Raw genomic sequence first — 27,324 nt, forward strand, 5'->3', positions numbered from 1 at the left:
CATGGCCGGAATCGGTAAGGCAATTATCATTTATCATTGTAGATCTTTCACTTGTAACAAAACGACCGTAAATCCTAAAAAGTATAGCGAACTACAGAAACTGAAAACACTGAAGAATGTATTAGAAGGGTGTAGGAAAATCAAGGTCCGTCAAAAAAATTGTTCGAAGTTACATTATCACAATTTGACGTAGTTTAGGGGGAAAGGTGGATGGCAGGACCGTAAAGAGGTTACTTAATTGCGTATTGTAATCGATGTAATATTGATCGTAGAACTCAGTGATCAATTATATTTTCATCTTGTCGCTTGGTATTCGACTCTCGATAGGTACTTGTGGCCATTATGCCTCAAGCTCAGATGCAGTACTTTGATTTTGAAAGGCCAAAGAATGGAAATCCCTACCATCCATGGCTCCGTTGACTGAGGCAACCGCGTGTTTCTGTACAGAGTATGTTGGTAATCACCTGTATGTAGGGGCAAAAAGGAGGCATATTTTGTTATGTATCGTTGTGATACCACTAGTAATACCTGGGAGACACTACCTCGTACTGTAGGCTGTGAGCATAGGATCGATTCGTTATGTTCTTTTGATGATTATATTTACGCAATAAGAGAATCACAACTACCTCATCGGTTTAGTTTAAAAGCAAATCTGTGGCAGTGCATAAATCCATTTTACAACCAAGGAGCCTCTCTGAACACCTTTTCTAGTAAAGCGTCCATAGTTTTCAACTCGTCTTTGTTTGCACTTCATGGTGCTGATGGAGTGGTAAAATATTACAGTCGTGGCTCTCCGATCTATGGGGAGAAACCTGCCACGGTTTATTGCTTCAATCCAGAACGTCTAGGGCATCAACTAATAGTCTTCATTTTGGATCTAGCCTCTTTGTGTTAAACGGTAGTCTATGTGTTGCAGGGGGCCCAGGATCTGTTCATAGCATTTCTGTTGCCTCTGTTGAAATTTATGACGAGAACTGAGAACAAAAAGTGGTCTTATGCTAAACAAAGCCGTATTCCTCAAAACAATCTTGGCGCGGTTGAAATAGAAGGAAGGGTGTATTTCATCAGATACAATGAAATATATGAAGTTCATATATTTTGAACTGCGGTATTAAATACATATGATGCACGATCCTAAAAAAAATATCTATATATAAAAAAAAATATATGAACTTCATATATTTCATTGTATCAGATTTATCACTTTCACGGGTTTGTTACGAATCAACTTAACGGCCTGCTCCCAGTTGGCTTGTTAGCTCAATTGGTAGAGCGCTGCGCTAGTATCGCAGAGGTCAGTGGTTCGGATCCCGTACAGGCCCCTATTTTTTTTTTTTTTCAGGTCTGATTTTCGCTATTGCTTAAATAGCGCTATCTACTGCGAGGATCGTGCATCACATGTAGGTGTATTTCATCATCAATAACTTCCCGATTGACAGTAAAATTAGAATTCCACCAGAAGAAGTTTATTTGTTTTTAGATGAATGGGGGAGTCTTAAAAGGGTTAATGATGACGCAGTTTCATGTTTGTGCTACCTTCCAGTGACAAACGAGAGTTTGAAAGCAGAGTAAAGCTTGTAATTTGAGTATGTATGTATGTAAATCTTTATTTAAACACGGAAATCATCAGTTACATAATAAAAACTAAGATTAATCAACTGCTTTACATGATTGCCGTGTGGGAATCCTAGATATCGACTACGTTAAGATTTCGCCTAAAATGGTTAATGGATGAAGCATTTTTTAAGTTTTTGGGCAATTTATTCCATAACATGGCCCCGCTGTAAGAGAAGCTTCGTTTCAAAATAATGGGTGTTTGGTTTGGACAAGGCCAGCCTTCCCTCAGAGTTTCTTATGTCGTAGACAGTGACGCTGAGAGAAAAGACTTTGTAGATATTCGGGAGCAAGGTTGTTTATAATTTTATACATCGTCCTCTTTTATACATTCTTCTCTCCAAGTGTACCGAGTTCCGTAGGGAAAGTGAATTCATCGACGTACGTTTGAAAATAGGTGATAAACTTTTCCCTGCTCACCGAGTTGTACTCGCTTCGTACAGTGATTATTTCCACTCAATGTTTATTGATGGAAAGGAAGCGAATCAGGAAGTGATCGAGCTGAAAGATAAAAGCACTTCACCGGAGATATTCAAGATCGTTTTGGACTCCATCTACACTGGTGATCTTCATGTCAACCAGAAGAGCGTATTTGAGGTTCTTCTCACAGCTAGTCAGCTTCAGGTCGCAAGTGTTGTTCAACTGTGTTGTGATTTCGTAAAGAAGGAATTCATAGAAAACGGAATTGACGTGAAGAACTACTCCGTGCTGTGTACATTTGCCGAAAGACTCGGTCTGAGAGATCTAAAAGAGGCAGCCGAGGCCAAAATGGCGTCAAGTACAAAGATGTTTGCGAAAGTAAAGAATTCCTGACTCATATCAATGCAGATCAGCTACTCAGCCTTCTCGGTCGAGATGACCTCAATTCACCCTCTGAAGCTTTCATCTTCAAATCAGCGATGAAGTGGATCAAATACAAAGGGGAAGAGAGGATGGCAGTTGCAGGAAAAATTATCGGAGCTGTACGTCTTGGGCTGATAGACGTTAAGATTGTGATTGAAGAGTTAAAAACAGAAGAAATGCAGCAAATACCGGAGGTAAACATGCATCTGCAAGAATCCATGATGCATCACATCATGCCTTCTCATGAGTTTGCCGCTGAGAAAGTTAAACCTCGATCAATGAGTCCGGTGAGTGAAAAGCTAAGCTCTGTAGTTACTTCCTTTATTTACAACACAGCTTTTGTTAAGATATCAGTTGATTCTCCACACTACTCTTAGTTTCACAACAAATAGCTTTAAGTTTTAAAAATTCCAGAACATAATTAATGTGCTTATTCCTTAAAGATAATGACCATTAGCAGAGCGCGTGATATTTCATGGTATAAAAGTCTTTATAATGATTGTTCTAGAGAAATGTTCGTTAGAGGTTTATGTTTACTCGACAGGATATAGGCAGCACTCTATGTTGAAAACCGTGCATGCTAAAGGTTGTGATCTTACTTAAAGTGTATCATTCAAGGTTTCATATGCATATATGAACTTACTTGTAAATAAATTTCATTTTTATCTTTGTAAAATTGGCTCCTTATGTTTGTGACCGGGTTGCTAGGGCGATGGAGGACTTATAATCTGGTGGTCCCAGGTTCGAGATTTGCACTCCCTTAAACATTGCATTCCTTCAAATTCTCAGTTGCCCCCAATCAGTTCACTCTCCTTGGCTGCACTCTGTAACTAATGCACTGGTCTACCCCATACCTTTTAACTAGTTTATATCTATTGACAGGCCTCCATAGTGAGTGGTCTATAAAAATTATTATCATTATGAAAGATTTGATGGTGGCATTTTTAATATTCATTATCATAATTGTCATCATTATCATGATTACGACCCATCGTGTTATAGAAGGGTAATAGAGGAGACAGGAAACCTAATAAAAGGCCGAAATCTTGAATATATCTACTTGTTTCTCGCTCGGATGCTTTTCCTACCCTCAGATATAGAGAAGCTAATAAAGAAGATGGCCTCATATTCCATCGTCGAATAGCGCAAAAAAGGCCGCATTTTCATCGGGAGTATTGCGAAAAAACACATACAAGTGAGGGTCAGTTGATGCTCCCTTTAGCTACTTAGCAAATGTTATTTATATTTTACCTATTGCGTTGATCCCTTCCATGAATTTTCTTTGCTGATATCCTACTGTATTAAAAACAGCGTCCGCATTTAGCCCCCTCCCCGGAAAGAAAATTATACGGCGAGGAAGGAGATTAGAACTTGAGAGATAATGTGAAATGAGAGTGGATAACGGGAAAAGTGAAGGTGCACGTCTTTGAAGGTGGAATTTGTTTTCATGATCGCATTCTGTTGTCCTATACATTACTAATACAGTGGTGAAAAAGGAGGAGAAGAAAGCAGTTTCAATTGCTGGATACATTATATTTAATTCAAATAACGCATCTTAGAACTAGTCATGTTGAACTTTTATCGCCGAGAAGACAGAAATCAAAGCGACTCTCAATACCAAAATTAATATTGGAGCAGCAGGAAAATAATCGCAATAACGATTTGTTTGTTAAAGAAAAATCTCTCTGCTCGACTGTGAAACAGGTACATTGTAATGCCAATTGAAGTGAAACCGTACTGAACATTTCACAAAGAGACATTAGCTTATAGTCGTCAGGTATCCGTTCAGTCAGAGTCTTGATGGCGTTGTAAAGTCGTCGGTGGAATGTAGCTTATACAGGAAAATCATGGAGCGAAACTGTAGGTCGCATTGGAAAACCAGGTTTGTGAAGTTTCTTTAGACCCGTTGAGTTCCGTTTGCGTTAAGGTGTAACTGATTGTTTAAGTCTTGTCCACGGGACGGGAAGAGGTATTCCTTACTCGCTGTTATCTGTTATACTTCGTCTTTGTTCATTGTTGTGTAGCACTCTCTGCTCGAATCGACAAATCTTCATATGAATCTTCACTCTCGACTCTGATGATGACTTCCTTCACACAACCACCCTTACCCGTACGATCAGACCAAACGATCAAATATACTCCGTGGTCCAAAAAATTGACTGCAGGTATTTATTTACATTCTTTTGTAATTTACAAACAAACAAACTGAAAAAGGAGTATGCAGTTACAACACTGCTAGGTATTTCACGATATGCCAAGACTAACAAGTACAACAAATGTCATCCTAGATTGTAGCTGTAACTTACTGGGAAAACTGCAGATGACGCGAAGTGTACTCTAAACTTCCGGCTTCTTGTCCATTATAGAAACAGACCAGTTACTCAGCCTCCTAAGCCGAGATGATCTCAGTGCACCTTCCGAGACGTTCATCTTTAAATCAGTGATGCAGTGGATTAAACACAAGGAGGAAGAGAGGATGGTACTTTTTTGTAGTTGCAGCCAAGATAATTGGAGCTGTTCGTCTGGGGCGAGAGCTAAAAGCAGAGTAATGCTGTTAATATAAATCAGATTTGCTGTTTTTTAACTCTATCAGCTGGAGAATAAATGCAACTTAAAGTTAGTTTAGTTTAAAGTGCTGAGGTCTTGTCCTCAAAAGCTTAATGCTTTTTGGGTTTTTGAGACCTCTCTCAATAATACTTGAAGAGTGAAATTTGTCGTCGTGCAATTCTTAACAGCCTGAGCTTGTTAAGATTAGCTTGTTAACATTATCTACTGAGTCAGTCGTGAAAAAGCCTTGAGCTATAATTAAAATGCTCGCGCTGGATTTCATACTTTTCACCTTAAAAGAGGTCTTTGTGTGTATCGAGGTAATTATCGCAGAGTGCGAGGATAACTCGGTTGTGAATAAGTCACTCCAAGCAAAAGATATGACTTAATGTAAGGTGTTGTGTTGGAAAAGGAAGTTAATGAAGACGTACGCCATACGGTTGATTAATTTATTTAATGAGTTTTGGATAAATTTCGATTTATTTACTTCCTCAATCTTCTTCAGATATGCCACTATCTCTTGCTACTGAAATTGCGAAAAGATGATAGTCAGGCTTTGCCCTCAACATTGACCCTGATATCGATGCAGATTAATGCTTGCATCTCAAGACAACATTACCCGTTGCTATGCAACTACGACATTTGGAAATTAGCATAGCTTACAGTGGGCGGTCACGCGAACAGAGTTTATAGACATTCTGGTTTCCTTCGAAGTTTCTACAAGCAGATATCTTTGTGTTGAAACAGCTCAAGAATGGTGGCCCATTCTAGAATTCTTCTCTCTAAGTGTTCCGAGTTCCGTAGAGAAGGTGAATTTATTGATGTGCGCTTAAAAGTGGGTGATAAACTTTTCCCAGCTCACCGAGTTATGCTCGCTTCTTATAGTGATTATTTTCACTCCATATTCACTGATGGGAAGGAAGCCAACCAGGATATGATCGAACTGAAAGATAAAAGCATTTCACCGGAGATATTCAAGATCGTTTTGGACGCCATCTACACTGGTGATCTTCATGTTGACCAGAAGAGCGTATTTGAGGTTCTTCTCACAGCTAGCCAGCTTCAGGTTGCAAGTGTAGTTCAACTGTGTTGTGATTTCGTAAAGAAAGAATTAATTGATAGTGGGCTCAAGGATCTGAAAACTTACTCCGTGCTGTGTACATTCGCCGCAAGACTCGGTCTAAAAGATCTACAAGAGGCTGCGGAAGCCAAGATGGCATCCATGTACAAAGATGTTTGCGAAAGTAAAGAATTCCTGACTCATATCAATGCAGATCAGCTACTCAGCCTTCTCGGTCGAGATGACCTCAATTCACCCTCTGAAGCTTTCATCTTCAAATCAGCGATGAAGTGGATCAAATACAAAGGGGAAGAGAGGATGGCAGTTGCTGGAAAAATTATCGGAGCTGTACGTCTTGGGCTGGTAGACGTGAAGATTGTCATTGAAGAGTTAAAAACAGAAGAAATGCAGCAAATACCGGAGGTAAACATGCATCTGCAAGAATCCATGATGCATCACATCATGCCTTCTCATGAGTTTGCTGCAGAGAAAGTTAAACCTCGATCAATGAGTCCGGTGAGTGAAAAGCTAAGCTCTGTAGTTACTTCCTTTATTTACAACACAGCTTTTGTTAAGATATCAGTTGATTCTCCACACTACTCTTAGTTTCACAACAAATAGCTTTAAGTTTTAAAAATTCCAGAACATAATTTATATGCTTATTCGTTGTCTTTAATTACATCAGCGACAGGGTTTGATAATTATCGATGGGAATCAGTCTAATATTAATCAGTCTCTCGATCAAGAAAGCAAGTTTCCTGAACGGGGTATCTAGATCTATCTATAGTTATTCACAATAAGCCTGGGACTGCCATGTTTTCCGTACTGTAATCGACTAAAACTGTTGCAGTGAAAATCTACATTTGTAACAAATTAACCATCTGCTCTACTTTATTTTTGGAGCCTAAAATTAAATACTTTCCTTGCGAAAAAAATTCAAGAATGTTAGCTGAAAAGAGGAATTTTGAAATGATTGTCTCTTGCTTCAGGTACTCGTTGCTATTCACCCCACGATGCGTGTAAAGAATACCAACGAATCTCAAAGACAGCAGACAGACAGCAGCGAGTACGGTGCGTACAATCCTTACTCACCACAGTCTATGGCTTATTACTTTGATGTCGAGGCGAAGCTATGGAAACCTTTACCATCTCTAGCACAAGTAGATGAAAAAACTAGCTCAATCTTTTGTGCAGAACACAGTGGAAACTACCTCTTTGTAGCTGGAAATAAGCAGGGAATTTATTTTATACATCGATATGATGTAGTAAATAATTCATGGGTTAAACTACCAGATCTCGAAAATTACCACAAAGTTAACTGCTTGTGTGCTATCGGTGACTATCTTTACGCCATAAGTGAATTAGGACCTCCTCAAAGGTACAGTTTGAAAAATAACAGTTGGCAAGGTGGGGAAGGGTTGAATTTCATTAAGCCAGAAGGCTTTCGACGGGGACTAAACGAGGAGAGATTAAGTACTGTAGCAACAACAGTATTAAAGTCTAGAATATATGTAATTCATGGTTATAAAAAATGTGAAGGTGACCAACGTTATCAGAAATGGGTCGATAAACCAGCTGTGGTTCATTGTTTTGACCCAAAATATAATGAGTGGAAAAAGATCGCTTCGACCTGCCATCCTCACCTTGGATCCTGTCTGTTTGTTGTTAATAACAAACTTTGTGTGGCGGGAGGAAATACTTCTGAACAAGGATATGAATCTGCACCTGTGGAAGTGTATGATGAAGCTACTGACACCTGGTCCGTAGAGCCTCAGAAACATATTCCCCAAAATGGCTTGGGTGCGGTTGAAATAGAGGGGAGGGTGTATTTCATAATCAATAAATTTCCAGTTGACAGTGGAATTAGAATTCCACCTGAGGAAATGTATCAGGTTGACCTAAGTGAATGGAAAAACTTATCAAAAGTCCGTGTTATTAAACCTTTTGTCTCTCGTAAACGTGATGAAGGTCATTTCCTTCATGAAGGTCAGGAAGATCATGAAGGTAGTGTAGTTTTGTGTTATTTGCCAGTCAAGGGAGAAAACTTGAAATGAATTTGGCAAAGGAAGAAGTTCCAATTCAAAATGAATGACACTTGTACTGAATTTGAGCTCAGTCTTGGGTGGGACTTTGTATCAGCTTAGGTACATAAATAAAAGTGATTGGTTACTTAACAACTATACTCATACAAATAGTGGTTCTTCGAAATATTGCTGTTTTTAAGCTACTTGTTTTCCTACAGTTTTCTGACAAAAGGGCCTCTCTATACCCTTAAATTGTACCACATTACGATCAATTTTTGGCATTGGTTTTGTAGCATTTTCCTAGTCAATGATTTGTACGGTGTTTAGAACTATAGTAAAGTTGTAAAGTGTAGTAGTTGTAAAGGAAATGTCTGAGTGAATTTATAGAAACATTTTCAGGTTACATAAATATTTGGCCATGGGTTTTCTTCATCAGCTCCCAGTAGCTTAAAATCAGTTAAAAGGCACAACTTCCTAGGACTTTGTTCAGAGCTATATTTAAAAAGTAAATTCAATTTTTCGAATATTTGTTCAGTTAAGGCTAACAGATGACGTCACAACACGGTAATAAACTAACATACGAGCTGTTAGCGAGTGTATCAATTTGTTTATCACATTTTGACATCTTCTGATCAGACACGTGTAAAATTTATCTGGTTCATACAATATCCTTCTAAATATATTTTCCCTCTCTTGCTTGGCCGGAAATTATCTCTGGAACTACTAGTTTTTAAACCATGCATCATAATGGAAAGTCCAAAAAAAAAAAAAAAAAAACATGTGACGTCAGCTGTAATTGATACATCAAAGATAACGACCACTAACAGGGCGAGTGATATTTCACTTTATAAAAGTCTTTCTAATGATTTTTCAGGAGATATGTTTGTTAGAGGTTTATGTTCGTGTTTACTTGGCTGAATAAATGTCAGCACTCTATGTTGTTAACCGTGCATTTGAAAGGTTGTGATCTAACTTAAAGTGTCATCATTCAAGGTTTTATATGCTTATCTTAGCTCACTTGTAAATAAATTTCATCCAATTTTTTTTTAATTGTCTGCTTATGTTTGTGACCAAGTTGCTAGGGTGATAGCACTCTATGTTGTTAACCGTGCATGTGAAAGGTTGTGATCTAACTTACAGTGTCATCATTCAAGGTTTTATATGCTTATCTTAGCTCACTTGTAAATAAATTTCTTCCAAATTTTTTTTTAATTGTCTGCTTATGTTTGTGACCAAGTTGCTAGGGTGATAGACTGGTGGTCCTTGGCTCCAGATTTACACCTCATTAATCATCGTATTCCTTCGAATTCTTGCTTGCCCTGGTTAGTTCACTGTCCTTGGCTGCGCTCTGAAAGTAATGCACTGGTCTGCCTCCTGCCTTTTGGGAATTTTTAACCAAGTTATGTTTATTGAAAGGCCTCCATTGTGAGTGCTCTATTAAGATAATTATCGTTATCAAAGATTTGAAATTGGCATTTTTAGCATAATTGCCATCATTATTATTACCGATCTTGTTATAAGAGCTATTAATAAATAATAATAACAATAACAGTAAATAATAAATACGTAAATTGAAGTTCCCCTTAAGGGGCTTTTCAGCCGCAATGTAAACTAAGAGCTTAAAAATCCCCACTGGCATGAGGCAGACCAGTGGGCTATTTACAGAGCGCAGCCGAGGAGTTGAACTAGGGGCAACCGAGAACAAATCCAGTGAGTGGCAGGGTGGAGGATTTGAACCCGGGAAATCGAATTACTATTCCAGCACCCTAACCACTCGGCCACGCCGCCCCCTCAGCTATTTAAACACGAAGGCGCGCTATAAAAGGAGCGTTATGTCCCACTGGACCATTTGTCAATCAACCGTCGTGTGGTGTAGAACTCTTAGAGTCAAGTCAGCTTGAGCTACAGCTACTCCAAAGCAGTGAACAGCGGGTGCATTCCTCAAAATTGTTTTATGTCTTCCTCACAATACAAGAATTTTTGAGATTTGTATTTCCTTTCTCCAGTGGAAACTGTCTTTATTTGTGGCGGTAAATTTGAGATGGAAGTAGGTGGTTCGCAAGTTACCTCATGCCACCATGCTGATGGAAGTAAACAATAGATGTCTCATTAGCTCCTTTTGTTCGTCTACCAGCATTTGAATTTGACCCGCACACGTCAACGGTGAGTGACAAATGAGCCCAGGGCTTCCCAGGGAAAACTTCCTTATATAGCGCACCTTCGTGTTAAAGACAGAAAACTTAATGAAAGGCCATAATCTTGAATATAACTGCTTGTTTCTCGCTCGGAGGCTTTTTCTACCCTCAGATATAAACAAGCTCACAAGAGAAGATGGTTTCATATTCCATTGTCGAATAGCGTACAAAAGGCCGCATTTTGATCGGGAGTTTTGCGGAAAAATACATAGAAGATAGGTTCAGTTGATGCTCTCTGGAACTAAGCAAATGTTATTCATATTTTATCCATTAGGTTGAGAATTTAAATGAGTTTTCTTTTCTGATATCCTATTGTTTAATGAAAAGCGTCCACACTTAGCCCCCGGAAATAAAAATATATGGCGGAAAAAGGAGAATAGAACTCGATAGATAATGTGAAATGAGAGTGGACAACGGGAAAAGTGAAAATGCACGTCTTTGAAGGTGGATTTCTTTCAAAATCGCTTTCTACTGTCTCATACATCATTAATACAGAATTGAAAAAAAAAAAACAAGAAAGCATTTCCAATCGCTGGATTCATCTGGATGCATCTTGAAATTAGTCATAGTGAACTTTAGTCGCAGAACGCAGAAATCAAACCCGTTCCCAATACCAAAATTCATTATGAGGCAGCAGGCAAATAATCTAAAATTTGTAAGTTGAAAAAAACATCTCTGCTCGACTGTGAAACAGGTAAATTGTAATGCCAATTGAAGTGGAACAGTGATGAACATTTCACAAAAAAAGAACAATAATTTGTAGACGTCAGGTATCTGTTCAGTCAGAATCTTGATGGTGTTGATAAAGTCATCGGTGGAATGTAGCTTATACAGGGGACCCACAGAGCGAAACTGTAGGTCGCATTGGAAAACCAGGTTTGTCTAGTCTCGGCAGATCGCTGAGTTCCGTTTTCGTTATGGCGTAACTGAATGTCAAGTCTTGTCCAAGGGAAAGGAAGAGGTATTCCTTACTCGGGTGTTATCTGTTATACTTCGTCTTTTTTCTTTGTTGCGTAACACTCACTGCTCGAATCGGCTCTTTACTCTCGACTCTGATCAGTTTTCAAATATTTAAACGGAATTTAGTGTTAAAGAAGGATTTGTTAAATACCAATTGTTTGGGTTTTGCCGCTGAGGACCGCGGGCTTCACTTTTTTCTGTAGCGGCCATCTTGGTTTTGGCATGTTTTGAGCTCGTAATAAATCACTTTCTTCGACGACTTCTTCCTGGTTATTCGACTGTTCTAGTATCGAGAACATCTAGTTCGACCGAGAATGATATTCATGAGTTCATAAAAGCATCAGTCCACTAGCGGTCGTGTTAGAGCGCTGTGGTCCAGTAGTTTATCTTGTCCCGCACCATATTTGACCGAGAAACCCCCGGAGACGAAACTTGTTAAAGTCAAAGTGAAGTTTTCCAAAATGGATACTCATTCTGGAATTCTCTTGAACAAATGTGCCGAGTTTCGAAATGAAGGGCAATTTGTTGACGTTCGTTTAAAAATCGGTAAAGAAACTTTTCCCGCTCATCGCAATGTTCTCGCAGCGTACAGCGATTATTTCTACGCCATGTTTGCGGATGGAATGAAAGAATCGAACCAGGAGGTGATCGAACTGAAAGATGGAAGCATTTCGCCACACGTTTTCAAGGTCATTATAGACTCCATCTACACCGGAGATCTTCAGATCAATATAGAAAACGTGTTTGAAATTCTCGCTGCCACAGATCATCTTCAAGTGAGAAATGTTCTTCAACAATGTTGCCATTTCTTGTTGACTGAAATCAATCAATCAGCTCGATTTGATGTGCAAATGTATTGTCGCGTTTGGACAGTTGCCGATAGACACAGCCTTAGAGAAGTTAAGGAAGCTGCAGAGCATAGGATGGCATCCTTGTTTACAGATGTTGGCGAGAGGGAAGAGTTCTTGTCAAATATCGACGCAGACCAGCTACTCAGCCTTCTCAGTCGAGATGACCTCAATGCACCTTCGGAGACGTTCGTCTTCAAATCAGTGATGCAGTGGATTAAACGCAAAAAGGAGGAGAGGATGGCAGTTGCATCTAAAGTTATCGGAGCAGTTCGTCTGGGTTTAGTGGACGTCAAGGTCGTGATCGAAGAGCTAGAAACAGAAGAAATGCAGCGCGATCCTGAGATCAACAAGCATCTACAAGTAGCAATGAAGCGTCACTGTATGCCGCACAAATTTTCTGCAGAGGAAGTTAAACCAAGATCGATGAAAACGGTAAGATGATAAATATCCCACAGAAATGAAGATCGTTTTTAACTCAGGACCTTAGAAAATGGAAGTCAGTTAGTTTTTTACTCCCTATTGTCAGTGTTATTACTCAGATATGATTTTACGCTGTGCTACTCGTACGGAAGCCGTAAGCCACCGACTTGTATTTGCTGTTTGTACGCGATTGCTCTAAGTACGAGTAATTAAGCTACAATTTATTTGCTTTGATTTCAATCATTTTGGTACGAATTTCAATTTCCCAACCGACGTTGAATTTGGTTATTGAATATTGAGTATGCTTACGCTACATTGCTTGTGGTCATGTCTTCTAGTATCCATTTGGTTTGGCTTTCAGCAAAGTTGCTGAATTATTTTTATTGCCGGGAAGGGGGAGGGAGGGGGGTCAGTTGTCGCCAATAAATTATAAAGGGGAAACTATAGAAAATTAACTGCCAATTAACTGCTAACGAGTGAGGATCATAAGAAAATTATAGAGCCTTAGAAGATCACGTCAATTTTAGGCTGACACAATCAAAATCCTTGAGCTCCCCCCCCCTCTCCTCCCTGAGGTGGTAAGCAGTGACTGGTCGCTTACCTTTAGTGTTCAATTATTGTGTTGTAGGTTCTTGCTGCGTTTTGCCTTCAGGAGGGGTCAGACTATTACTTTGCTGATCCAAAAGCGATGACTTACTACTTTGATGAGGAAAGTAAAGTGTGGAAACGGTTACTATCTGTGCCAGATGTAGGTGAAGTAATCAGTCTGTGGCGTACTGCGAAATGCATCGGGAATTATTTGTATTTAGCTTCATCAGATGGTTCATCATCTGACGTTTATCGTTATCATATAGTAAAAAAATCTTGGGAGAAACTTCCAAAGTTGAGCTCCCACAAAGTGATCCACTGCTTGTGTTCTGTTGGTGACTATGTTTATGCAATAAGTCCATCCAGCCCACCTGCTCTGCTTCTGTAAAATAAATAAATTTATTTAATTATGTTAGCGCATTTTTAGTTTGTTTGTTTGTTTGTTTCGCATCGTTTTACCATGGGAAAAAACATGTAGAAGATATCCTCCGTGGAGACAATCAGATTGTGCATTACCATGATGGCAAACTTGTTCCCAAGGTCTATCTTTTCCCCAGTTCTAGTGGGTGGAAAGAAGATAGACCCTAAGGACAAGGTTGCATGACAGTACGTAGAACATTATGTCATATTTGAACATTGAGCTTCATGAGCTTTGAAGAGTCAAAGCAAACTAACCTGGTGGAAATAGTGACGTTTTCTTCATTGCCTTTCTTGCCTGGTAAAACTTTACAGCATCCTCTTTATTTACTCTGTCTGGGAACTGCCAGTTGAGGGGTTCTGGTACCCTTGCTGCATACTTCTCATGTACTTTCTTCATTTCTGCCTTTGGCAAGGTGAAGAGAAGATTCTTCAGTGTGTCAACATACCCTGAAAAATCACAGCCCAATTCATTTAAAATGTCGACGTAATTTGAAAAATGTGCAACAGTATTTTATCAGGTATAAGGAAACAAGGTAAAGCAGAGTCCTTTACACAAGATGCTGGTCAATAGTACTTATCATGGTAAACAAAAGAGCATAACATTTCCTACACTTAGTTCAGTGTAGCCACTGTACTTTTAAAATCATAATGGTCAATAATTACCATAGCTAGGTGGGGATGCCACCTCTCTAACAACCTCTTCTCCCAGTTTAAATTTTGGATAAGTCACCCGAATGTAATCTTTTCCATCGCTTGATGTTTGGGTTTCTCTTCTGAGGTTTTCATTAAAATGCAAGCTTGCCAGTTTGTGCCTAGAAAATTTTACTTTAGATGAGTGAACACATGAAAATCTGAAAATGAGATTGTGTATGATAATGGTTGGAACACAAGGGAAAGAACCAAGGAAAGGAATTAAGGGGATGGGAATGTGATAAATGATAAAAAATACTGTTTTGTGTACTTGCATACATTGTAGACATGTGGCATGATGTCTGGTCAATAGATCATGTGTAACATTTAGCAGTCACATACCCATTCATTTTGAAAAATGACAGTTTTGAGCTAAAACTGCAATACAAAACACTACTTTGGCCATAAAACTTCCAGGAATACTACATCTACAGAGTGTAAAAGGAAAAGGATAAAATATTGTATGCAACATATTTAGGAGGGAGTCACTGTAATACAACATACACATACCTGCAAAAAGAACCTAACCAAGAGTAACAAATCAACTTGGGATGCCAGTTGTTTAGGGTGGCATGGAAGCCTTCTAGGCAACTTGTCTGGGCATCTGGTGAGAGTTTCTTTATGTCATTCAGAAGGATCTTCTTTGTCAACAGCAATTTCAATTTGTCATATGCTGCAGTGCCTACCAAAAGTATTATTGAACAATTTTAAAATGACACACTACATTGTACATTGTTGAGATTAGAGGATGTAAAGTATGTATGAGCTCATTTGCCAATTTCAAATGATAGACTTTATCCCAAGAGTGTCATCATCAAGTCATTTAACTCCTCACAAAGAATATGACAAGGAGGATTGAGAGAAGGGTAGCCACATGGGTACTGATACTGTATATCATCAAAAGCAACGAAAAAATTCCTCACCAACTCTTATCCACTTTCTGGGTTCAAGTTCTCCATGATGACATTGTTGATAGATTGGATCTGGGTGATTCACATGTTTATTACTGACATGGCGCATAAATGAATTCCATCAAAGGTACAGTTTGAAAAATAACTGTTGGCAAGGTGGGGAAGGGTTGAATTTCATTAACCCAAAGGGCTTTCGATGGGGACTAAACGAGGAGAGATTGAGTACTGTAGCAACAACAGTATCAAAGTCTAGAATATATGTAATTCATGGTTATAAAATATGTGAAAGTGACCAACATTCCCAGGAGTGGGTCAATAAACCAGCTGTGGTTCATTGTTTTGACCCAAAATATAATGCATGGAAAAAGATCGCTTCGACCTGCCATCCTCACTTTGGATCCTGTCTGTTTGTTGTTAATAACAAACTTTGTGCGGCGGGAGGAAATACTTATGAACGAAGATATGAATCTGCACCTGTGGAAGTGTATGATGAAGCTACTGACACCTGGTCCGTAGAGCCTCAGAAACATATTCCCCCAAACGACTTGGGTGCGGTTGAAATAGAGGGGAGGGTGTATTTCATAATCAATAAATTTCCAGTTGACAGTGGAATTAGAATTCCACCTGAGGAAATGTATCAGGTTGACCTAAGTGAATGGAAAAACTTATCAGAAGTCCGTGTTATTAAAGGTCGTGAAGATAGTGTAGTTTTGTGTTATTTGCCAGTCAAGGGAGAAAACTTGAAATGAATTTGGCAAAGGAAAAAGTTGCAATTCAAAATGAATGACACTTGTACTGAATTGGAGCTCAGTCTTGGGTGGGACTTTGTATCAGCTTAGGTACATAAATAAAAGTGATTGGTTACTTAACAACCATACTCATACAAATAGTGGTTCTTCGAAATATTGCTGTTTTTATCTACTTGTTTTCCTACAGTTTTCTCACAAAAGGGCCTCTCTGTACCCTTAAATTGTACCGCATTACGATCAATTTTTGGCATTGCTTTTGTAGCATTTTCCTAGTCAATAATTTGTACGGTGTTTAGAACTATAGTAAATTTGTAAAGTGTAGTAGTTGTAAAGGAAATGTCTGAGTGAATTTATAGAAACATTTTCAGGTTACATAAATATTTGGCCATGGGTTTTCTTCATTGGCACAAAAATCGGCTCCCAGTAGCTTAAAATCAGTGAAAAGGCACAACTTCCTAGGACTTTGTTCAGAGCTATATTTAAAAAGTAAATTCAATTTTTCAAATATTTGTTCAGTTAAGGCTAACAGATGACGTCACAACACGGTAATAAACTAACATACGAGCTGTTAGCGAGTGTATCAATTTGTTTATCACATTTTGACATCTTCTGATCAGACACGTGTAAAATTTATCTGGTTCATACAATAACCTTCTAAATATATTTTCCCTCTCTTGCTTGGCCGGAAATTATCTCTGGAACTACTAGTTTTTAAACCATGCATCATAATGGAAAGTCCAAAATAAAGAAACATATGTGTGACGTCAGCTGTAATTGTTACATCAAAGATAACGACCACTAACAGAGCGAGTGATATTTCACTTTATAAAAGTCTTTATAATGATTTTTCAGGAGATGTGTTTGTTAGAGGTTTATGTTCATGTTTACTTGGCTGAATAAATGTCAGCACTCTACGTTGTTAACCGTTCATGTGAAAGGTTGTGATCTAACTTAAAGTGTCATCATTCAAGGTTTTATATGCTTATCTTAGCTCACTTGTAAATAAATTTCATCCAATTTTTTTTTAATTGTCTGCTTATGTTTGTGACCAAGTTGCTAGGGTGATAGACTGGTGGTCCTTGGCTCCAGATTTACACCCCATTAATCATCGTATTCCTTCGAATTCTTGCTTGCCCTGGTTAGTTCACTCTCCTTGGCTGCGCTCTGTAAGTAATGCACTGGTCTGCTTCCTACCTTTTGGGAATTTTTAACCAAGTAATGTTTATTGAAAGGCCTCCATTGTGAGTGCTCTAGTAAGATAATTATCGTTATCAAAGATTTGAAATTGGCATTTTTAGCATAATTGCCATCAGTATTATTACCGAGTGTTATAAGAGCTATTAATAAATAATAATAACAATAACAATAAATAATAAATACGTAAATTGAAGTTCCCCTTGAGGGGCTTTTCAGCCGCAATGTAAACTAACTAAGAGCTTAAAAATCCCCACTGGCAGGATACAGACCAGTGGGCTATTTACAGAGCGCAGCCAAGGAGTTGAACAAGGGGCAACCGAGAACAAATCTAGTGAGTGGCAGGGTAGAGGACTTGAACCCGGGAAATCGAATTACTATTCCAGCACCCTAACCACTTGGTCACGCTGCCCCCTCAGCTATTTAAACACGAAGGCGCGCTATAAAAGGAGCGTTATGTCCCACTGGACCATTTGTCAATCAACCGTCGTGTGGTGTAGAACTCTTAGAGTCAAGTCAGCTTGAGCTACAGCTACTCCAAAGCAGTGAACAGCGGGTGCATTCCTCAAAATTGTTTTATGTCTTCCTCACGATACAAGAATTTTTGAGATTTGTATTTCCTTTCTCCAATGGAAACTGTCTTTATTTGTGGCGGTAAATTTGAGATGGAAGTAGGTGGTTCGCACGTTACCTCATGCCACCATGCTGGTGGAAGTAAACAATTGGTATCTCATTAGCTCCTTTTGTTCGTCTACCAGCATTTAAATTTGACCCGCACACGTCAATGGTGAGTGACAAATGAGCCTAGGTCTTCCCAGGGAACACTTCCTTATATAGCGCACCTTCGTGTTTAAGACCGAAAACTTAATGAAAGGCCAAAATCTTGAATATAACTGCTTGTTTCTCGCTCAGAAGCTTTTTCTACCCTCAGATATAAACAAGCTCACAAGAGAAGATGGTCTCATATTCCATTGTCGAATAGCGTACAAAAGGCCGCATTTTGATCGGGAGTTTTGCGGAAAAATGCATACAAGATAGGTTCAGTTGATGCTCTCTGGAACTACGCAAATGTTATTCATATTTTATCCTATTGTTTAATGAAAAGCGTCCACACTTAGCCCCCGGAAATAAAAATATATGGCGGAAAAAGGAGACTAGAACTCGATAGATAATGTGATTTGAGAGTGGACAACGGGAAAAGTGAAAATGCACGTCTTTGAAGGTGGATTTCTTTCAAAATCGCTTTCTACTGTCTCATACATCATTAATACAGAATTGAAAAAAAAGAAGAAAGCAGTTCCAATCGCTGGATTCATCTGGATGCATCTTGAAATTAGTCATAGTGAACTTTAGTCGCAGAACGCAGAAATCAAACCCGTTCCCAATACCAAAATTCATTATGAGGCAGCAGGCAAATAATCTAAAATTTGTAAGTTGAAAAAAACATCTCTGCTCGACTGTGAAACAGGTAAATTGTAATGCCAATTGAAGTGGAACAGTGATGAACATTTCACAAAAAAAGAACAATAATTTGTAGACGTCAGGTATCTGTTCAGTCAGAATCTTGATAGTGTTGATAAAGTCATCGGTGGAATGTAGCTTATACAGGGGACCCACAGAGCGAAACTGTAGGTCGCGTTGGAAAACCAGGTTTGTCTAGTTTCGGCAGACCGCTGAGTTCCGTTTTCGTTATGGCGTAACTGAATGTCAAGTCTTGTCCAAGGGAAAGGAAGAAGTATTCCTTACTCGGATGTTATCTGTTATACTTCGTCTTTTTTCTTTGTTGCGTAACACTCACTGCTCGAATCGGCTCTTTACTCTCGACTCTGATCAGTTTTCAAATATTTAAACGGAATTTAGTGTTAAAGAAGGATCTGTTAAATACCAATTGCTTGGGTTTTGCCTCTGAGGACCGCGGGCTACAGTACACTTTTTTCTGTAGCGGCCATCTTGGTTTTGGCATGTTTTGAGCTCTTAATAAATCACTTTCTTCGACGACTTCTTCCTGGTTATTCGACTGTTCTAGTATCGAGAACATCTAGTTCGACCGAGAATGATATTCATGAGTTCATTAAAGCATCAGTCCACTAGCGGTCGTGTTAGAGCGCTGTGGTCCAGTAGTTTATCTTGACCCGCACCATATTTGACCGAGAAACCCCCGGAGACGAAACTTGTCAAAGTCAAAGTGAAGTTTTCCAAAATGGATACTCATTCTGGAATTCTCTTGAACAAATGTGCCGAGTTTCGAAATGAAGGGCAATTTGTTGACGTTCGTTTAAAAGTCGGTAAAGAAACTTTTCCCGCTCATCGCAATGTTCTCGCAGCGTACAGCGATTATTTCTACGCCATGTTTGCGGATGGAATGAAAGAATCGAACCAGGAGGTGATCGAACTGAAAGATGGAAGCATTTCGCCACACGTTTTCAAGGTCATTATAGACTCCATCTACACCGGAGATCTTCAGATCAATACAGAAAACGTGTTTGAAATTCTCGCTGCCGCAGATCATCTTCAAGTGAGAAATGTTCTTCAACAATGTTGCCATTTCTTGTTGACTGAAATCAATCAATCAGCTCGATTTGATGTGCAAATGTATTGTCGCGTTTGGACAGTTGCCGATAGACACAGCCTTAGAGAAGTTAAGGAAGCTGCAGAGCATAGGATGGCATCCTTGTTTACAGATGTTGGCGAGAGGGAAGAGTTCTTGTCAAATATCGACGCAGACCAGCTACTCAGCCTTCTCAGTCGAGATGACCTCAATGCACCTTCGGAGACGTTCGTCTTCAAATCAGTGATGCAGTGGATTAAACGCAAAAAGGAGGAGAGGATGGCAGTTGCATCTAAAGTTATCGGAGCAGTTCGTCTGGGTCTAGTGGACGTCAAGGTCGTGATCGAAGAGCTAGAAACAGAAGAAATGCAGCGCGATCCTGAGATCAACAAGCATCTACAAATAGCAATGAAGCGTCATTGTATGCCGCACAAATTTTCTGCAGAGGAAGTTAAACCAAGATCGATGAAAGCGGTAAGATGATAAATATCCCCCAGAAATGAAGATCGTTTTTAACTCAGGACCTTAGAAAATGGAAGTCAGTTAGTTTTTTACTCCCTATTGTCAGTGTTATTACTCAGGTATGATTTTACGCTGTGCTACTCGTACGGAAGCCGTAAGCCACCGACTTGTATTTGCTGTTTGTACGTGATTGCTCTAAGTAAGAGTAATTAAGCTACAATTTATTTGCTTTGATTTCAATCATTTTGGTACGAATTTTAATTTCCCAACCGACGTTGAATTTGGTTATTGAATATTGAGTATGCTTACGCTACATTGCTTGTGGTCATGTCTTCTACTATCCATTTGGTTTGGCTTTCAGCAAAGTTGCTGAATTATTTTTATTGCCGGGAAGGGGGAGGGGGGGGGGGGTCAGTTGTCGCCAATAAATTATAAAGGGGAAACTATAGAAAATTAACTGCCAATTAACTGCTAACGAGTGAGGATCATAAGAAAATTATAGAGCCTTAGAAGATCACGTCAATTTTAGGCTGACACAATCAAAATCCTCGAGCCCCACCCCCCTCTCCTCCCTGAGGTGGTAAGCAGTGACTGGTCGCTTACCTTTAGAGTTCAATTATTGTGTTGTAGGTTCTTGCTGCGTTTTGCCTTGAGGGGAGGTCAGGCTATTACTTTGCTGATCCAAAAGCGATGACTTACTACTTTGATGAGGAAAGTAAAGTGTGGAAACGGTTACTATCTGTGCCAGATGTAGGTGAAGTAATCAGTCTGTGGTGTACTGCGAAATGCATCGGGAATTATTTGTATTTAGCTTCATCAGATGGTTCATCATCTGACGTTTATCGTTATCATATAGTAAAAAAATCTTGGGAGAAACTTCCAAAGTTGAGCTCCCCCAAAGTGATCCACTGCTTGTGTTCTGTTGGTGACTATGTTTATGCAATAAGTCCATCCAGCCCACCTGAGATTTACAGTTTGGCTGACAACGCTTGGCAGCAGGGTACGAACAATTTGCATTTACTGGAACAAAAACGCGAGTTAAAAACTGTAGCAGCGGCAGTGATGAACTCTAAGTTATATGTTATGCATGGGTTCCTTAAACAGCATTTCAGAAACGAAAATGTAGCAGCACCTGCCTTAGTGCATTGTTTTGACCCAACAAAAAATGAATGGGAAAATGTCGCCTCGACCTGTCATCCTCACTTTGGATCCAGTCTTTTTGTTGTAAATGACAGACTGTATGTGGCAGGGGGAAAAAAGAAATGTAGCTATGGCAATACCCTATGCGGTGAAAATGCTCCGGTAGAAGTTTTAAATACGCGAGAGCGAGAGAGAGCTCTATCTTTGTTTGGTAGAAGAGGAAAAAATAAACCGACATCGACCACCTGGTCTGTTGTTGAACAAAAACATATTCCCCTCAACAATCTCAACGCTGTGGAAATAGAGGGGAGAGTGTATTTTATCATTAATAAATTTCTAATTGACAGTGGGATTAGAGTTCAACCAAAGGACACACATCAGGTTAATCTTGATGGATGGGAAAACATAACAACTGTTTATGATCAGGCAGTCTTGTGTTATTTGCCTGTCAAAAAAGAAGACTTAAAATGAACGAAGCTCGAAGCTGGATTAAGGGTCAAAATGAAGTTATCACCAAGTCAAAATTATAAGTGTCAGAGCTGAATGGTTAGGTTTATAAAATTTTCACTATATCATGAAATGTCATGAAAGGATGAAATGCCTAAAAAATTTTCCGCTGATTACGCCTGTCTTGGAACTATAAAGGCACCCCGATATAACATTTAATGCATGGTTGAGACTGAGAGGGACTGGGATGCACCCATCTCGTTTTCTTTTCTTTAGTCTCAACCACTTTTTTGGATTTTCAAAATTAACAGAGGTAGGAGATCTGATTCAAAGTACGATTTTCTTTCTTGATTATTCACCTTAGATAATTTAGGGACTAGCATGTTAGCGCAGACTCTTGCTGTTTTACCTTTATAATTACGATAGAGTTTTCGATGTATATGAATGAGACTGAAAGTAGATTTTTAACCTAGGTTAATTGTCTTTCGAGTTTTATACCGTCATTAATTTGGAGCTATAATATGATTATATTGAGCGCGTTAAGGTACAATGATGAGGTGAAGAACCATACCGTACGTTTCGCTGCGAGAGACATTTATAAGTGCACAAACATTATTGACTTTAATAACATTTTCTTTCGGCATTAAAAGTGGCCCAGCGCATCCGTAATTAAAATAAAGTTGCAATCATAAGGACTAGCCTTACCGTAAGTGTGAAATGAACATGAGAAAATGAAACCTGATATTATAACTGTAATGATGTCATTGATAAATGCGGGACGCTTTCATTGAACTAGTTAGTCAGATTGACTCAACCTGTTATATTTACATTTTAATGTACATTTTATTATGTACTAAGGCGCAGTTCTATTACACGTAATTACTGATTATTTAGGTACACTGAAGCATTGCCAATGTGTATGTTAGACATTTTATGGCTCAGAGTACTTTACAGACCCAGCCATGCAATCAACGAATGCAAACATTCGGTTGAGATTGGGGATTGCGTTTAAATGCTAGAGCAAATGATATAGAGGTTTCAGTAAGGTCTTTATATCGATGCTTGCTCGATGCTTCTTACTGCTTTTTAAGATCGAGATCCAGAGATACCAGTTGAACATTACTCAAAAAAATTAAACTAAAAATAGTGACACATTAGCACATTTTAGCGAATTCATGTTTTAAACTTAGAGTTACAATCATATTTACGCTCCACGTTAACTCAAGGTTCAAGTTAAGCACTCGCTGAAATGCATATGCTTGACTTTTTGCGGAATTGTCGCTGAGTGTCCATCGGTGTAATTCATATAACTATTATACGATCATCAGAAACCGCAATGAACTTAACTGACGGTAAAAATTGAGGTGCGTGACAAATGTAAATTTGTTTGTACATCTTTAAATGTAAAGCGGATATAACAATACTCCTCGAAGGAGTGAAGTCAATTAAAATCTAGTGTCCTAAGTACTCGGACGTTTTGAGACGTGGACAGCGGCCGAAGAATGGAACAAATTCTGGCGAGCCTTGATAATCAACCAAAAAGCTCTTGTCTTAGCATCTCGGGCTAGTTAGTAAAGACAAAAGATCTGTTGTAACTGCCGGGGAAAAGAACTCTAAACTTCCGGCAGTCTCCCCTGTTACTTAAATGTCTGTTCAGGTTAGGTGCCCTAGTTAATAAATAATGTACGGAGTGTTGTTGAGGTGAAAAAAATTGTAGTAATTGAACAACACTGTGTCTGGTGTAGTTGTTACCCTTTTCTTCCTAAGTATTGAGAAACTGAGCTCAAATGATCTCCGATTCCTTATCTCTTTAAATCCACCTTTCCCACGTCCCCTGGGAGATACAAATGTTGCCAAACGCATGGTTTCGTGATTCATCGTTTAAAACTGATCTCGGGTCACGCGATCAAGCGAGTGATGGATTCATGCAAGTTCTTCAAAGTGGCTGCGCCTTCTGAAGTACTGTGAGATCCTTTCCTTCGGCAAAATGGTTGCCCTTGCTGATATTCTCCTCTCCAAGTGTTCCCAGTTTCGAAGCGAAAGTCAATTCATCGACGTTCGATTAAAAGTTGGTGAAGATATCTTTCCAGCTCATCGCGTCGTGTTGGCTGCGAGTAGTGATTATTTCTACGCCATGTTTACAAATGGAATGAAGGAGTCGAACCAGGAAATGATTGAATTGAAAGACGAAAGCATAACATCAAATGCTCTAAAGATCATCCTAGACTCTATCTACACTGAAGATCTTCATGTCACCGAGGAAAACGTGTTTGAGGTTCTCGCTGCAGCATTTCATCTTCAGGTGACGAGTGTTGTCCAACGATGTTGCGATTTCCTGAAGAAAGAATTTGTTCAGCTTCGATTCGATCTGCAAAATTACTGTCTGCTCTGCACGGTTGCCCATAGATACGGAATGAAAGATCTGCAAGAGGCAGCAGAGAGCAAAATGGCTTTAAAGTTTAAGGATACCTGTGAAAACGAAGAATTCTTGTCCATTATTGAACCAGACCAGTTTCTCAGCCTCCTCAGCCGAGATGACCTCAGTGCACCTTCGGAGACGTTCATCTTTAAATCCGTGATGCAGTGGATTAAACACAAGAGGGAAGAGAGGATGGCAGTTGCAGCCAAAGTTATTGGAGCTGTTCGTCTGGGACTGGTGGACATCAGAGTTGTGATTGAAGAACTAGATACAGAGGAGATGCAGAGAGATCCTGAGATTCACAGGCAACTACATGAGACATCCCTGTTTAAGCATATGCCTTCTCGCAATTCGAAGTTTGCTGAGGAAAGAACTAAACCGAGATCAGCAAGTCAAGTAAGTAGAGGCTCTGGTGTATCTTTTTTCTATTAATCTATTTATTTACAATTCACCTTGGTGCCGATTATTACCTTAGGCTTCTGCAACATTTATACTGTAACCTACAGATGAGAGTTCGCTTCCTTGGAGACCAGTCAACACTAGTACTAGACTCAAGACTTTATTTAAGTCGTCATCACTAACACGTGTTTCTTAGTGTCAAAACCATACCCCCGGGGGTAGGGGTGCGTTGCAACATTACACTACTGAACAAACATAAACATATGTGGCGTGGATTAAAGCATCATTACAAAAATTGACTACGTGGAAGAATTTATTGAATGTCGTCGTTGTAATTTCTATATCTTGACGCTAAGCACGGGGTTGTTTAAAAATCAGTTGAAGCATCATATTTTTTGCTCATTTTAGGTTCTGGTTGCAGTTCTGCCTCAAGCTCAAATGAAGTATTTTGATGTCGAAAACAAAACATGGAAAACTTTACCTGCAACAATACCGTCAATCGAGTCAACCCGTTGTTGGTCAGCAGTCTCTGTTGGGAACACCGTATTTGCTGCTAGATTAGCACCAAATGGCAAGAATTCCTTCTATGAATACGACACAGAGAACAATGTGTGGAAAGTGAAGCCACTTTCGTCCAGTGGATGGATTGACAATTTATGTATTGTAGACGACTATATTTATGCAATTAGCCCTGATTCAGATCAGGTTCCTCAAAGATACAACATGGCTAAAAGGTTATGGCAGAGTATTTCAAAACCAGGTAAAGTAGGCTATAACTTTGTAGCCTGCAATAATGGGGTTATAGTAAATGCGAAAGTGTTTGTACTTTATGGCAATAGGACCCATTTGGGTCAAGGAATCTATTCTCCAGCAGTGCTACAATGTTTTGACCCAAATAAAAATGAATGGGAAGAAAAGGCAACGACCTGCCACCCTCACTTTGGATCCAGTCTTTTTGTAGTCAACAACAAACTTTTCCTAGCTGGGGGCTTTCTTTCGATTACTCCCGATGGGCGTCCCTATGGCAGTCCAGCACCTGTAGAAATGTATAACGAAGAAACTAACACTTGGTCTGTTGTTGAACAAAAACATATTCCCACTAACAATCTCAATGCTGTGGAAATAGAAGGGAGGGTGTGCTTCATCATAAATAAATTCCCAATCGACAGTGGGATTAGAATTCCCCCGGGGGAGTTGTATCCTGTTCCGTTGGGTGAGTGGGAAAATTTAGGAAACATTGACAAATCTGCAGTCCTTTGTTATTTGCCTTTAAAGAGAGAATTCCTGAAAACTGATTGAGGATATTCATTCACCCCTGATAGTTGAAAGGAACTAAGAGATAAGGAGCAATAAATGAGTAGAGATGAACAGCTGCTGTATCCTAATAAGCGTGTACAGAAAACTAGTTGATTTGTGTTCATTTGTAGTTTCCAGTGATTTAACTTTAAAACAGTTTCAATCATGTTAGTGTCCAAACATAAGTCTAAGAGTGAGAGTGAACCTTAAAAACCTTCAGTACAGTCCATGGAAATTGTAAGAAGTACAACCACACAAAAACTATGAAGGTGTAAAACTAACGCCGAAATTTTTAATTGTAGAAGTTGTAGGATGTTTTACGAAGTTCTTATGAGCCAAATTGAAGGAACTTTTGATCTATGGGTTTTGTTCTTGGGTTTCCTGACAGTGTCAGCTGCAAACGCGGTCTGTACATCGGTTTATTTCAAATCGATATCTGGTAGAGTTCGGGATATTTAAGGACTTGTTATAGAACCTTGGATCTTATATCCAACCTTGCAGAACCTTTTTAGGTCTTTTTACCTCACATAAAGTGGTTCAGTTTTTTTCTTTCAAATAAGCTTCTTCAAAGGATGTAATAAAAATTGCACAGAAGTTAATTTCAACTTGTCCTCTAACCCATGACAATGCGGATTCTTTCCTTTTTTAGAATTCTCCAAATCATTTCTACATCTCTGCAATTGGAGTTAAACCATAGATGCTTCTCAATGTAAGTCTCCTATTTCTGCACGCGTTGTGGTTTAATTACAGTCCCCTGCCTAAGTCGTAGATATGCAAACTCAATTGACGATTTTAAACGCAAACTTAAAAAATTTCTTTCTATTCGAGCTTGTGAATCGTGATGTTTATGAATTGATAAATATTTGCTATCTATCGTGTACATTTATCTATTGTGTAGTTAGCGCCCAGTTTTAATGTCAATTTCTTGTGATTATTTTTACTCAGTCTAGCTTTATCAAATTTTTGTAAACAGCGCCTTTGAATCTTGTAGAAAAGGCGCTGTATAAATGGATTATTATTATTATTATTATTATTATTATTATTAAATGTGCGCTGAAAACGAAAGATGATTGTTACCTTTCATGACCGCTTGAGTGGCCAGACACAAGGGTTTGAGTTGCACGCGTGATCGATCACGCAAGGAGCCCTAAGCTTAATCAGTTCCTAAAAATGCGACATCGACCCTAAGAAATTCGAAAGATTAAAAAGTTTCATTTAGAGACAAGAGGGGATCAATTCTCTCTTGATAAGGCACCATGAATAGAGACCTCGCCACGAGCATGCACTTTTGGTTCACTTTATAATCCATTCATCTAAGAGAAGAGATTTTCGGAACTTTCACTGACTCGACTATGACTTGGGTACTAAGCAAAAAATACAAAATTTGAGAATTGGTTTGCATCCATTCGTCGATTCTTTATCTCTTAGCCTTACGTCCTTGCGAGAAACCAACTTCAGTTTTCGTAGCCAGAGTTTTGCCACAGGGAGAAGATGGTGATATTTGTTCTTAATACTCGACTAGCGACAATTGAAGTGTGTTTACATTC

General features: G+C 39.0%; 4 protein-coding genes and 1 long non-coding RNA gene across 6 annotated transcripts; 4 read left to right on the forward strand and 1 right to left on the reverse strand.

Moving 5' to 3' along the window:
* Nucleotides 1-5,679: 5,679 nt before the first annotated feature.
* LOC111346795 (kelch-like protein 26) lies at nt 5,680-9,300 on the forward strand. 2 transcript variants are annotated; one of them, XM_088759051.1, is made up of 3 exons: nt 5,721-5,813; nt 5,890-6,580; nt 7,054-9,300. In XM_088759051.1, exons 2-3 carry the CDS (start codon nt 5,939-5,941, stop codon nt 8,116-8,118), a joined length of 1,707 nt encoding a protein of 568 aa, XP_088615177.1. In that variant the 5' UTR covers nt 5,721-5,813; nt 5,890-5,938; the 3' UTR covers nt 8,119-9,300. The 2 variants fall into 2 exon arrangements, with proteins under 2 accessions (XP_022809795.2, XP_088615177.1); XM_022954060.2 differs by having other exon boundaries at nt 5,680-6,580.
* A 797-nt stretch (nt 9,301-10,097) lies between these two features.
* On the forward strand, nt 10,098-16,900 carry LOC148732022 (kelch-like protein 26). Its single transcript, XM_088759054.1, has 3 exons — nt 10,098-12,526; nt 13,143-13,480; nt 15,251-16,900. Exons 1-3 carry the CDS (start codon nt 11,705-11,707, stop codon nt 15,870-15,872), a joined length of 1,782 nt encoding a protein of 593 aa, XP_088615180.1. The 5' UTR covers nt 10,098-11,704; the 3' UTR covers nt 15,873-16,900.
* On the reverse strand, nt 13,833-15,263 carry LOC148732023 (uncharacterized). The gene is made up of 3 exons (XR_016000797.1): nt 15,136-15,263; nt 14,723-14,894; nt 13,833-13,969 (listed from the first exon to the last, which is right to left on the reverse strand). It is a non-coding gene; the product is annotated as an uncharacterized LOC148732023 (long non-coding RNA).
* Nucleotides 16,901-17,930: 1,030 nt separating the features above from the next.
* LOC111319455 (ectoderm-neural cortex protein 1-like) lies at nt 17,931-22,790 on the forward strand. Its single transcript, XM_088759052.1, has 2 exons — nt 17,931-20,088; nt 20,707-22,790. Exons 1-2 carry the CDS (start codon nt 19,267-19,269, stop codon nt 21,685-21,687), a joined length of 1,803 nt encoding a protein of 600 aa, XP_088615178.1. The 5' UTR covers nt 17,931-19,266; the 3' UTR covers nt 21,688-22,790.
* Nucleotides 22,791-23,540: 750 nt separating this feature from the next.
* Nucleotides 23,541-26,842, forward strand: LOC148732024 (kelch-like protein 12). The gene is made up of 2 exons (XM_088759053.1): nt 23,541-24,478; nt 24,890-26,842. Exons 1-2 carry the CDS (start codon nt 23,651-23,653, stop codon nt 25,778-25,780), a joined length of 1,719 nt encoding a protein of 572 aa, XP_088615179.1. The 5' UTR covers nt 23,541-23,650; the 3' UTR covers nt 25,781-26,842.
* Nucleotides 26,843-27,324: the final 482 nt, after the last annotated feature.

The sequence above is a fragment of the Stylophora pistillata genome, chromosome 4 (genome assembly GCF_964205215.1).
Source record: "Stylophora pistillata chromosome 4, jaStyPist1.2, whole genome shotgun sequence".
Classification (NCBI taxonomy): domain Eukaryota; kingdom Metazoa; phylum Cnidaria; class Anthozoa; order Scleractinia; family Pocilloporidae; genus Stylophora; species Stylophora pistillata.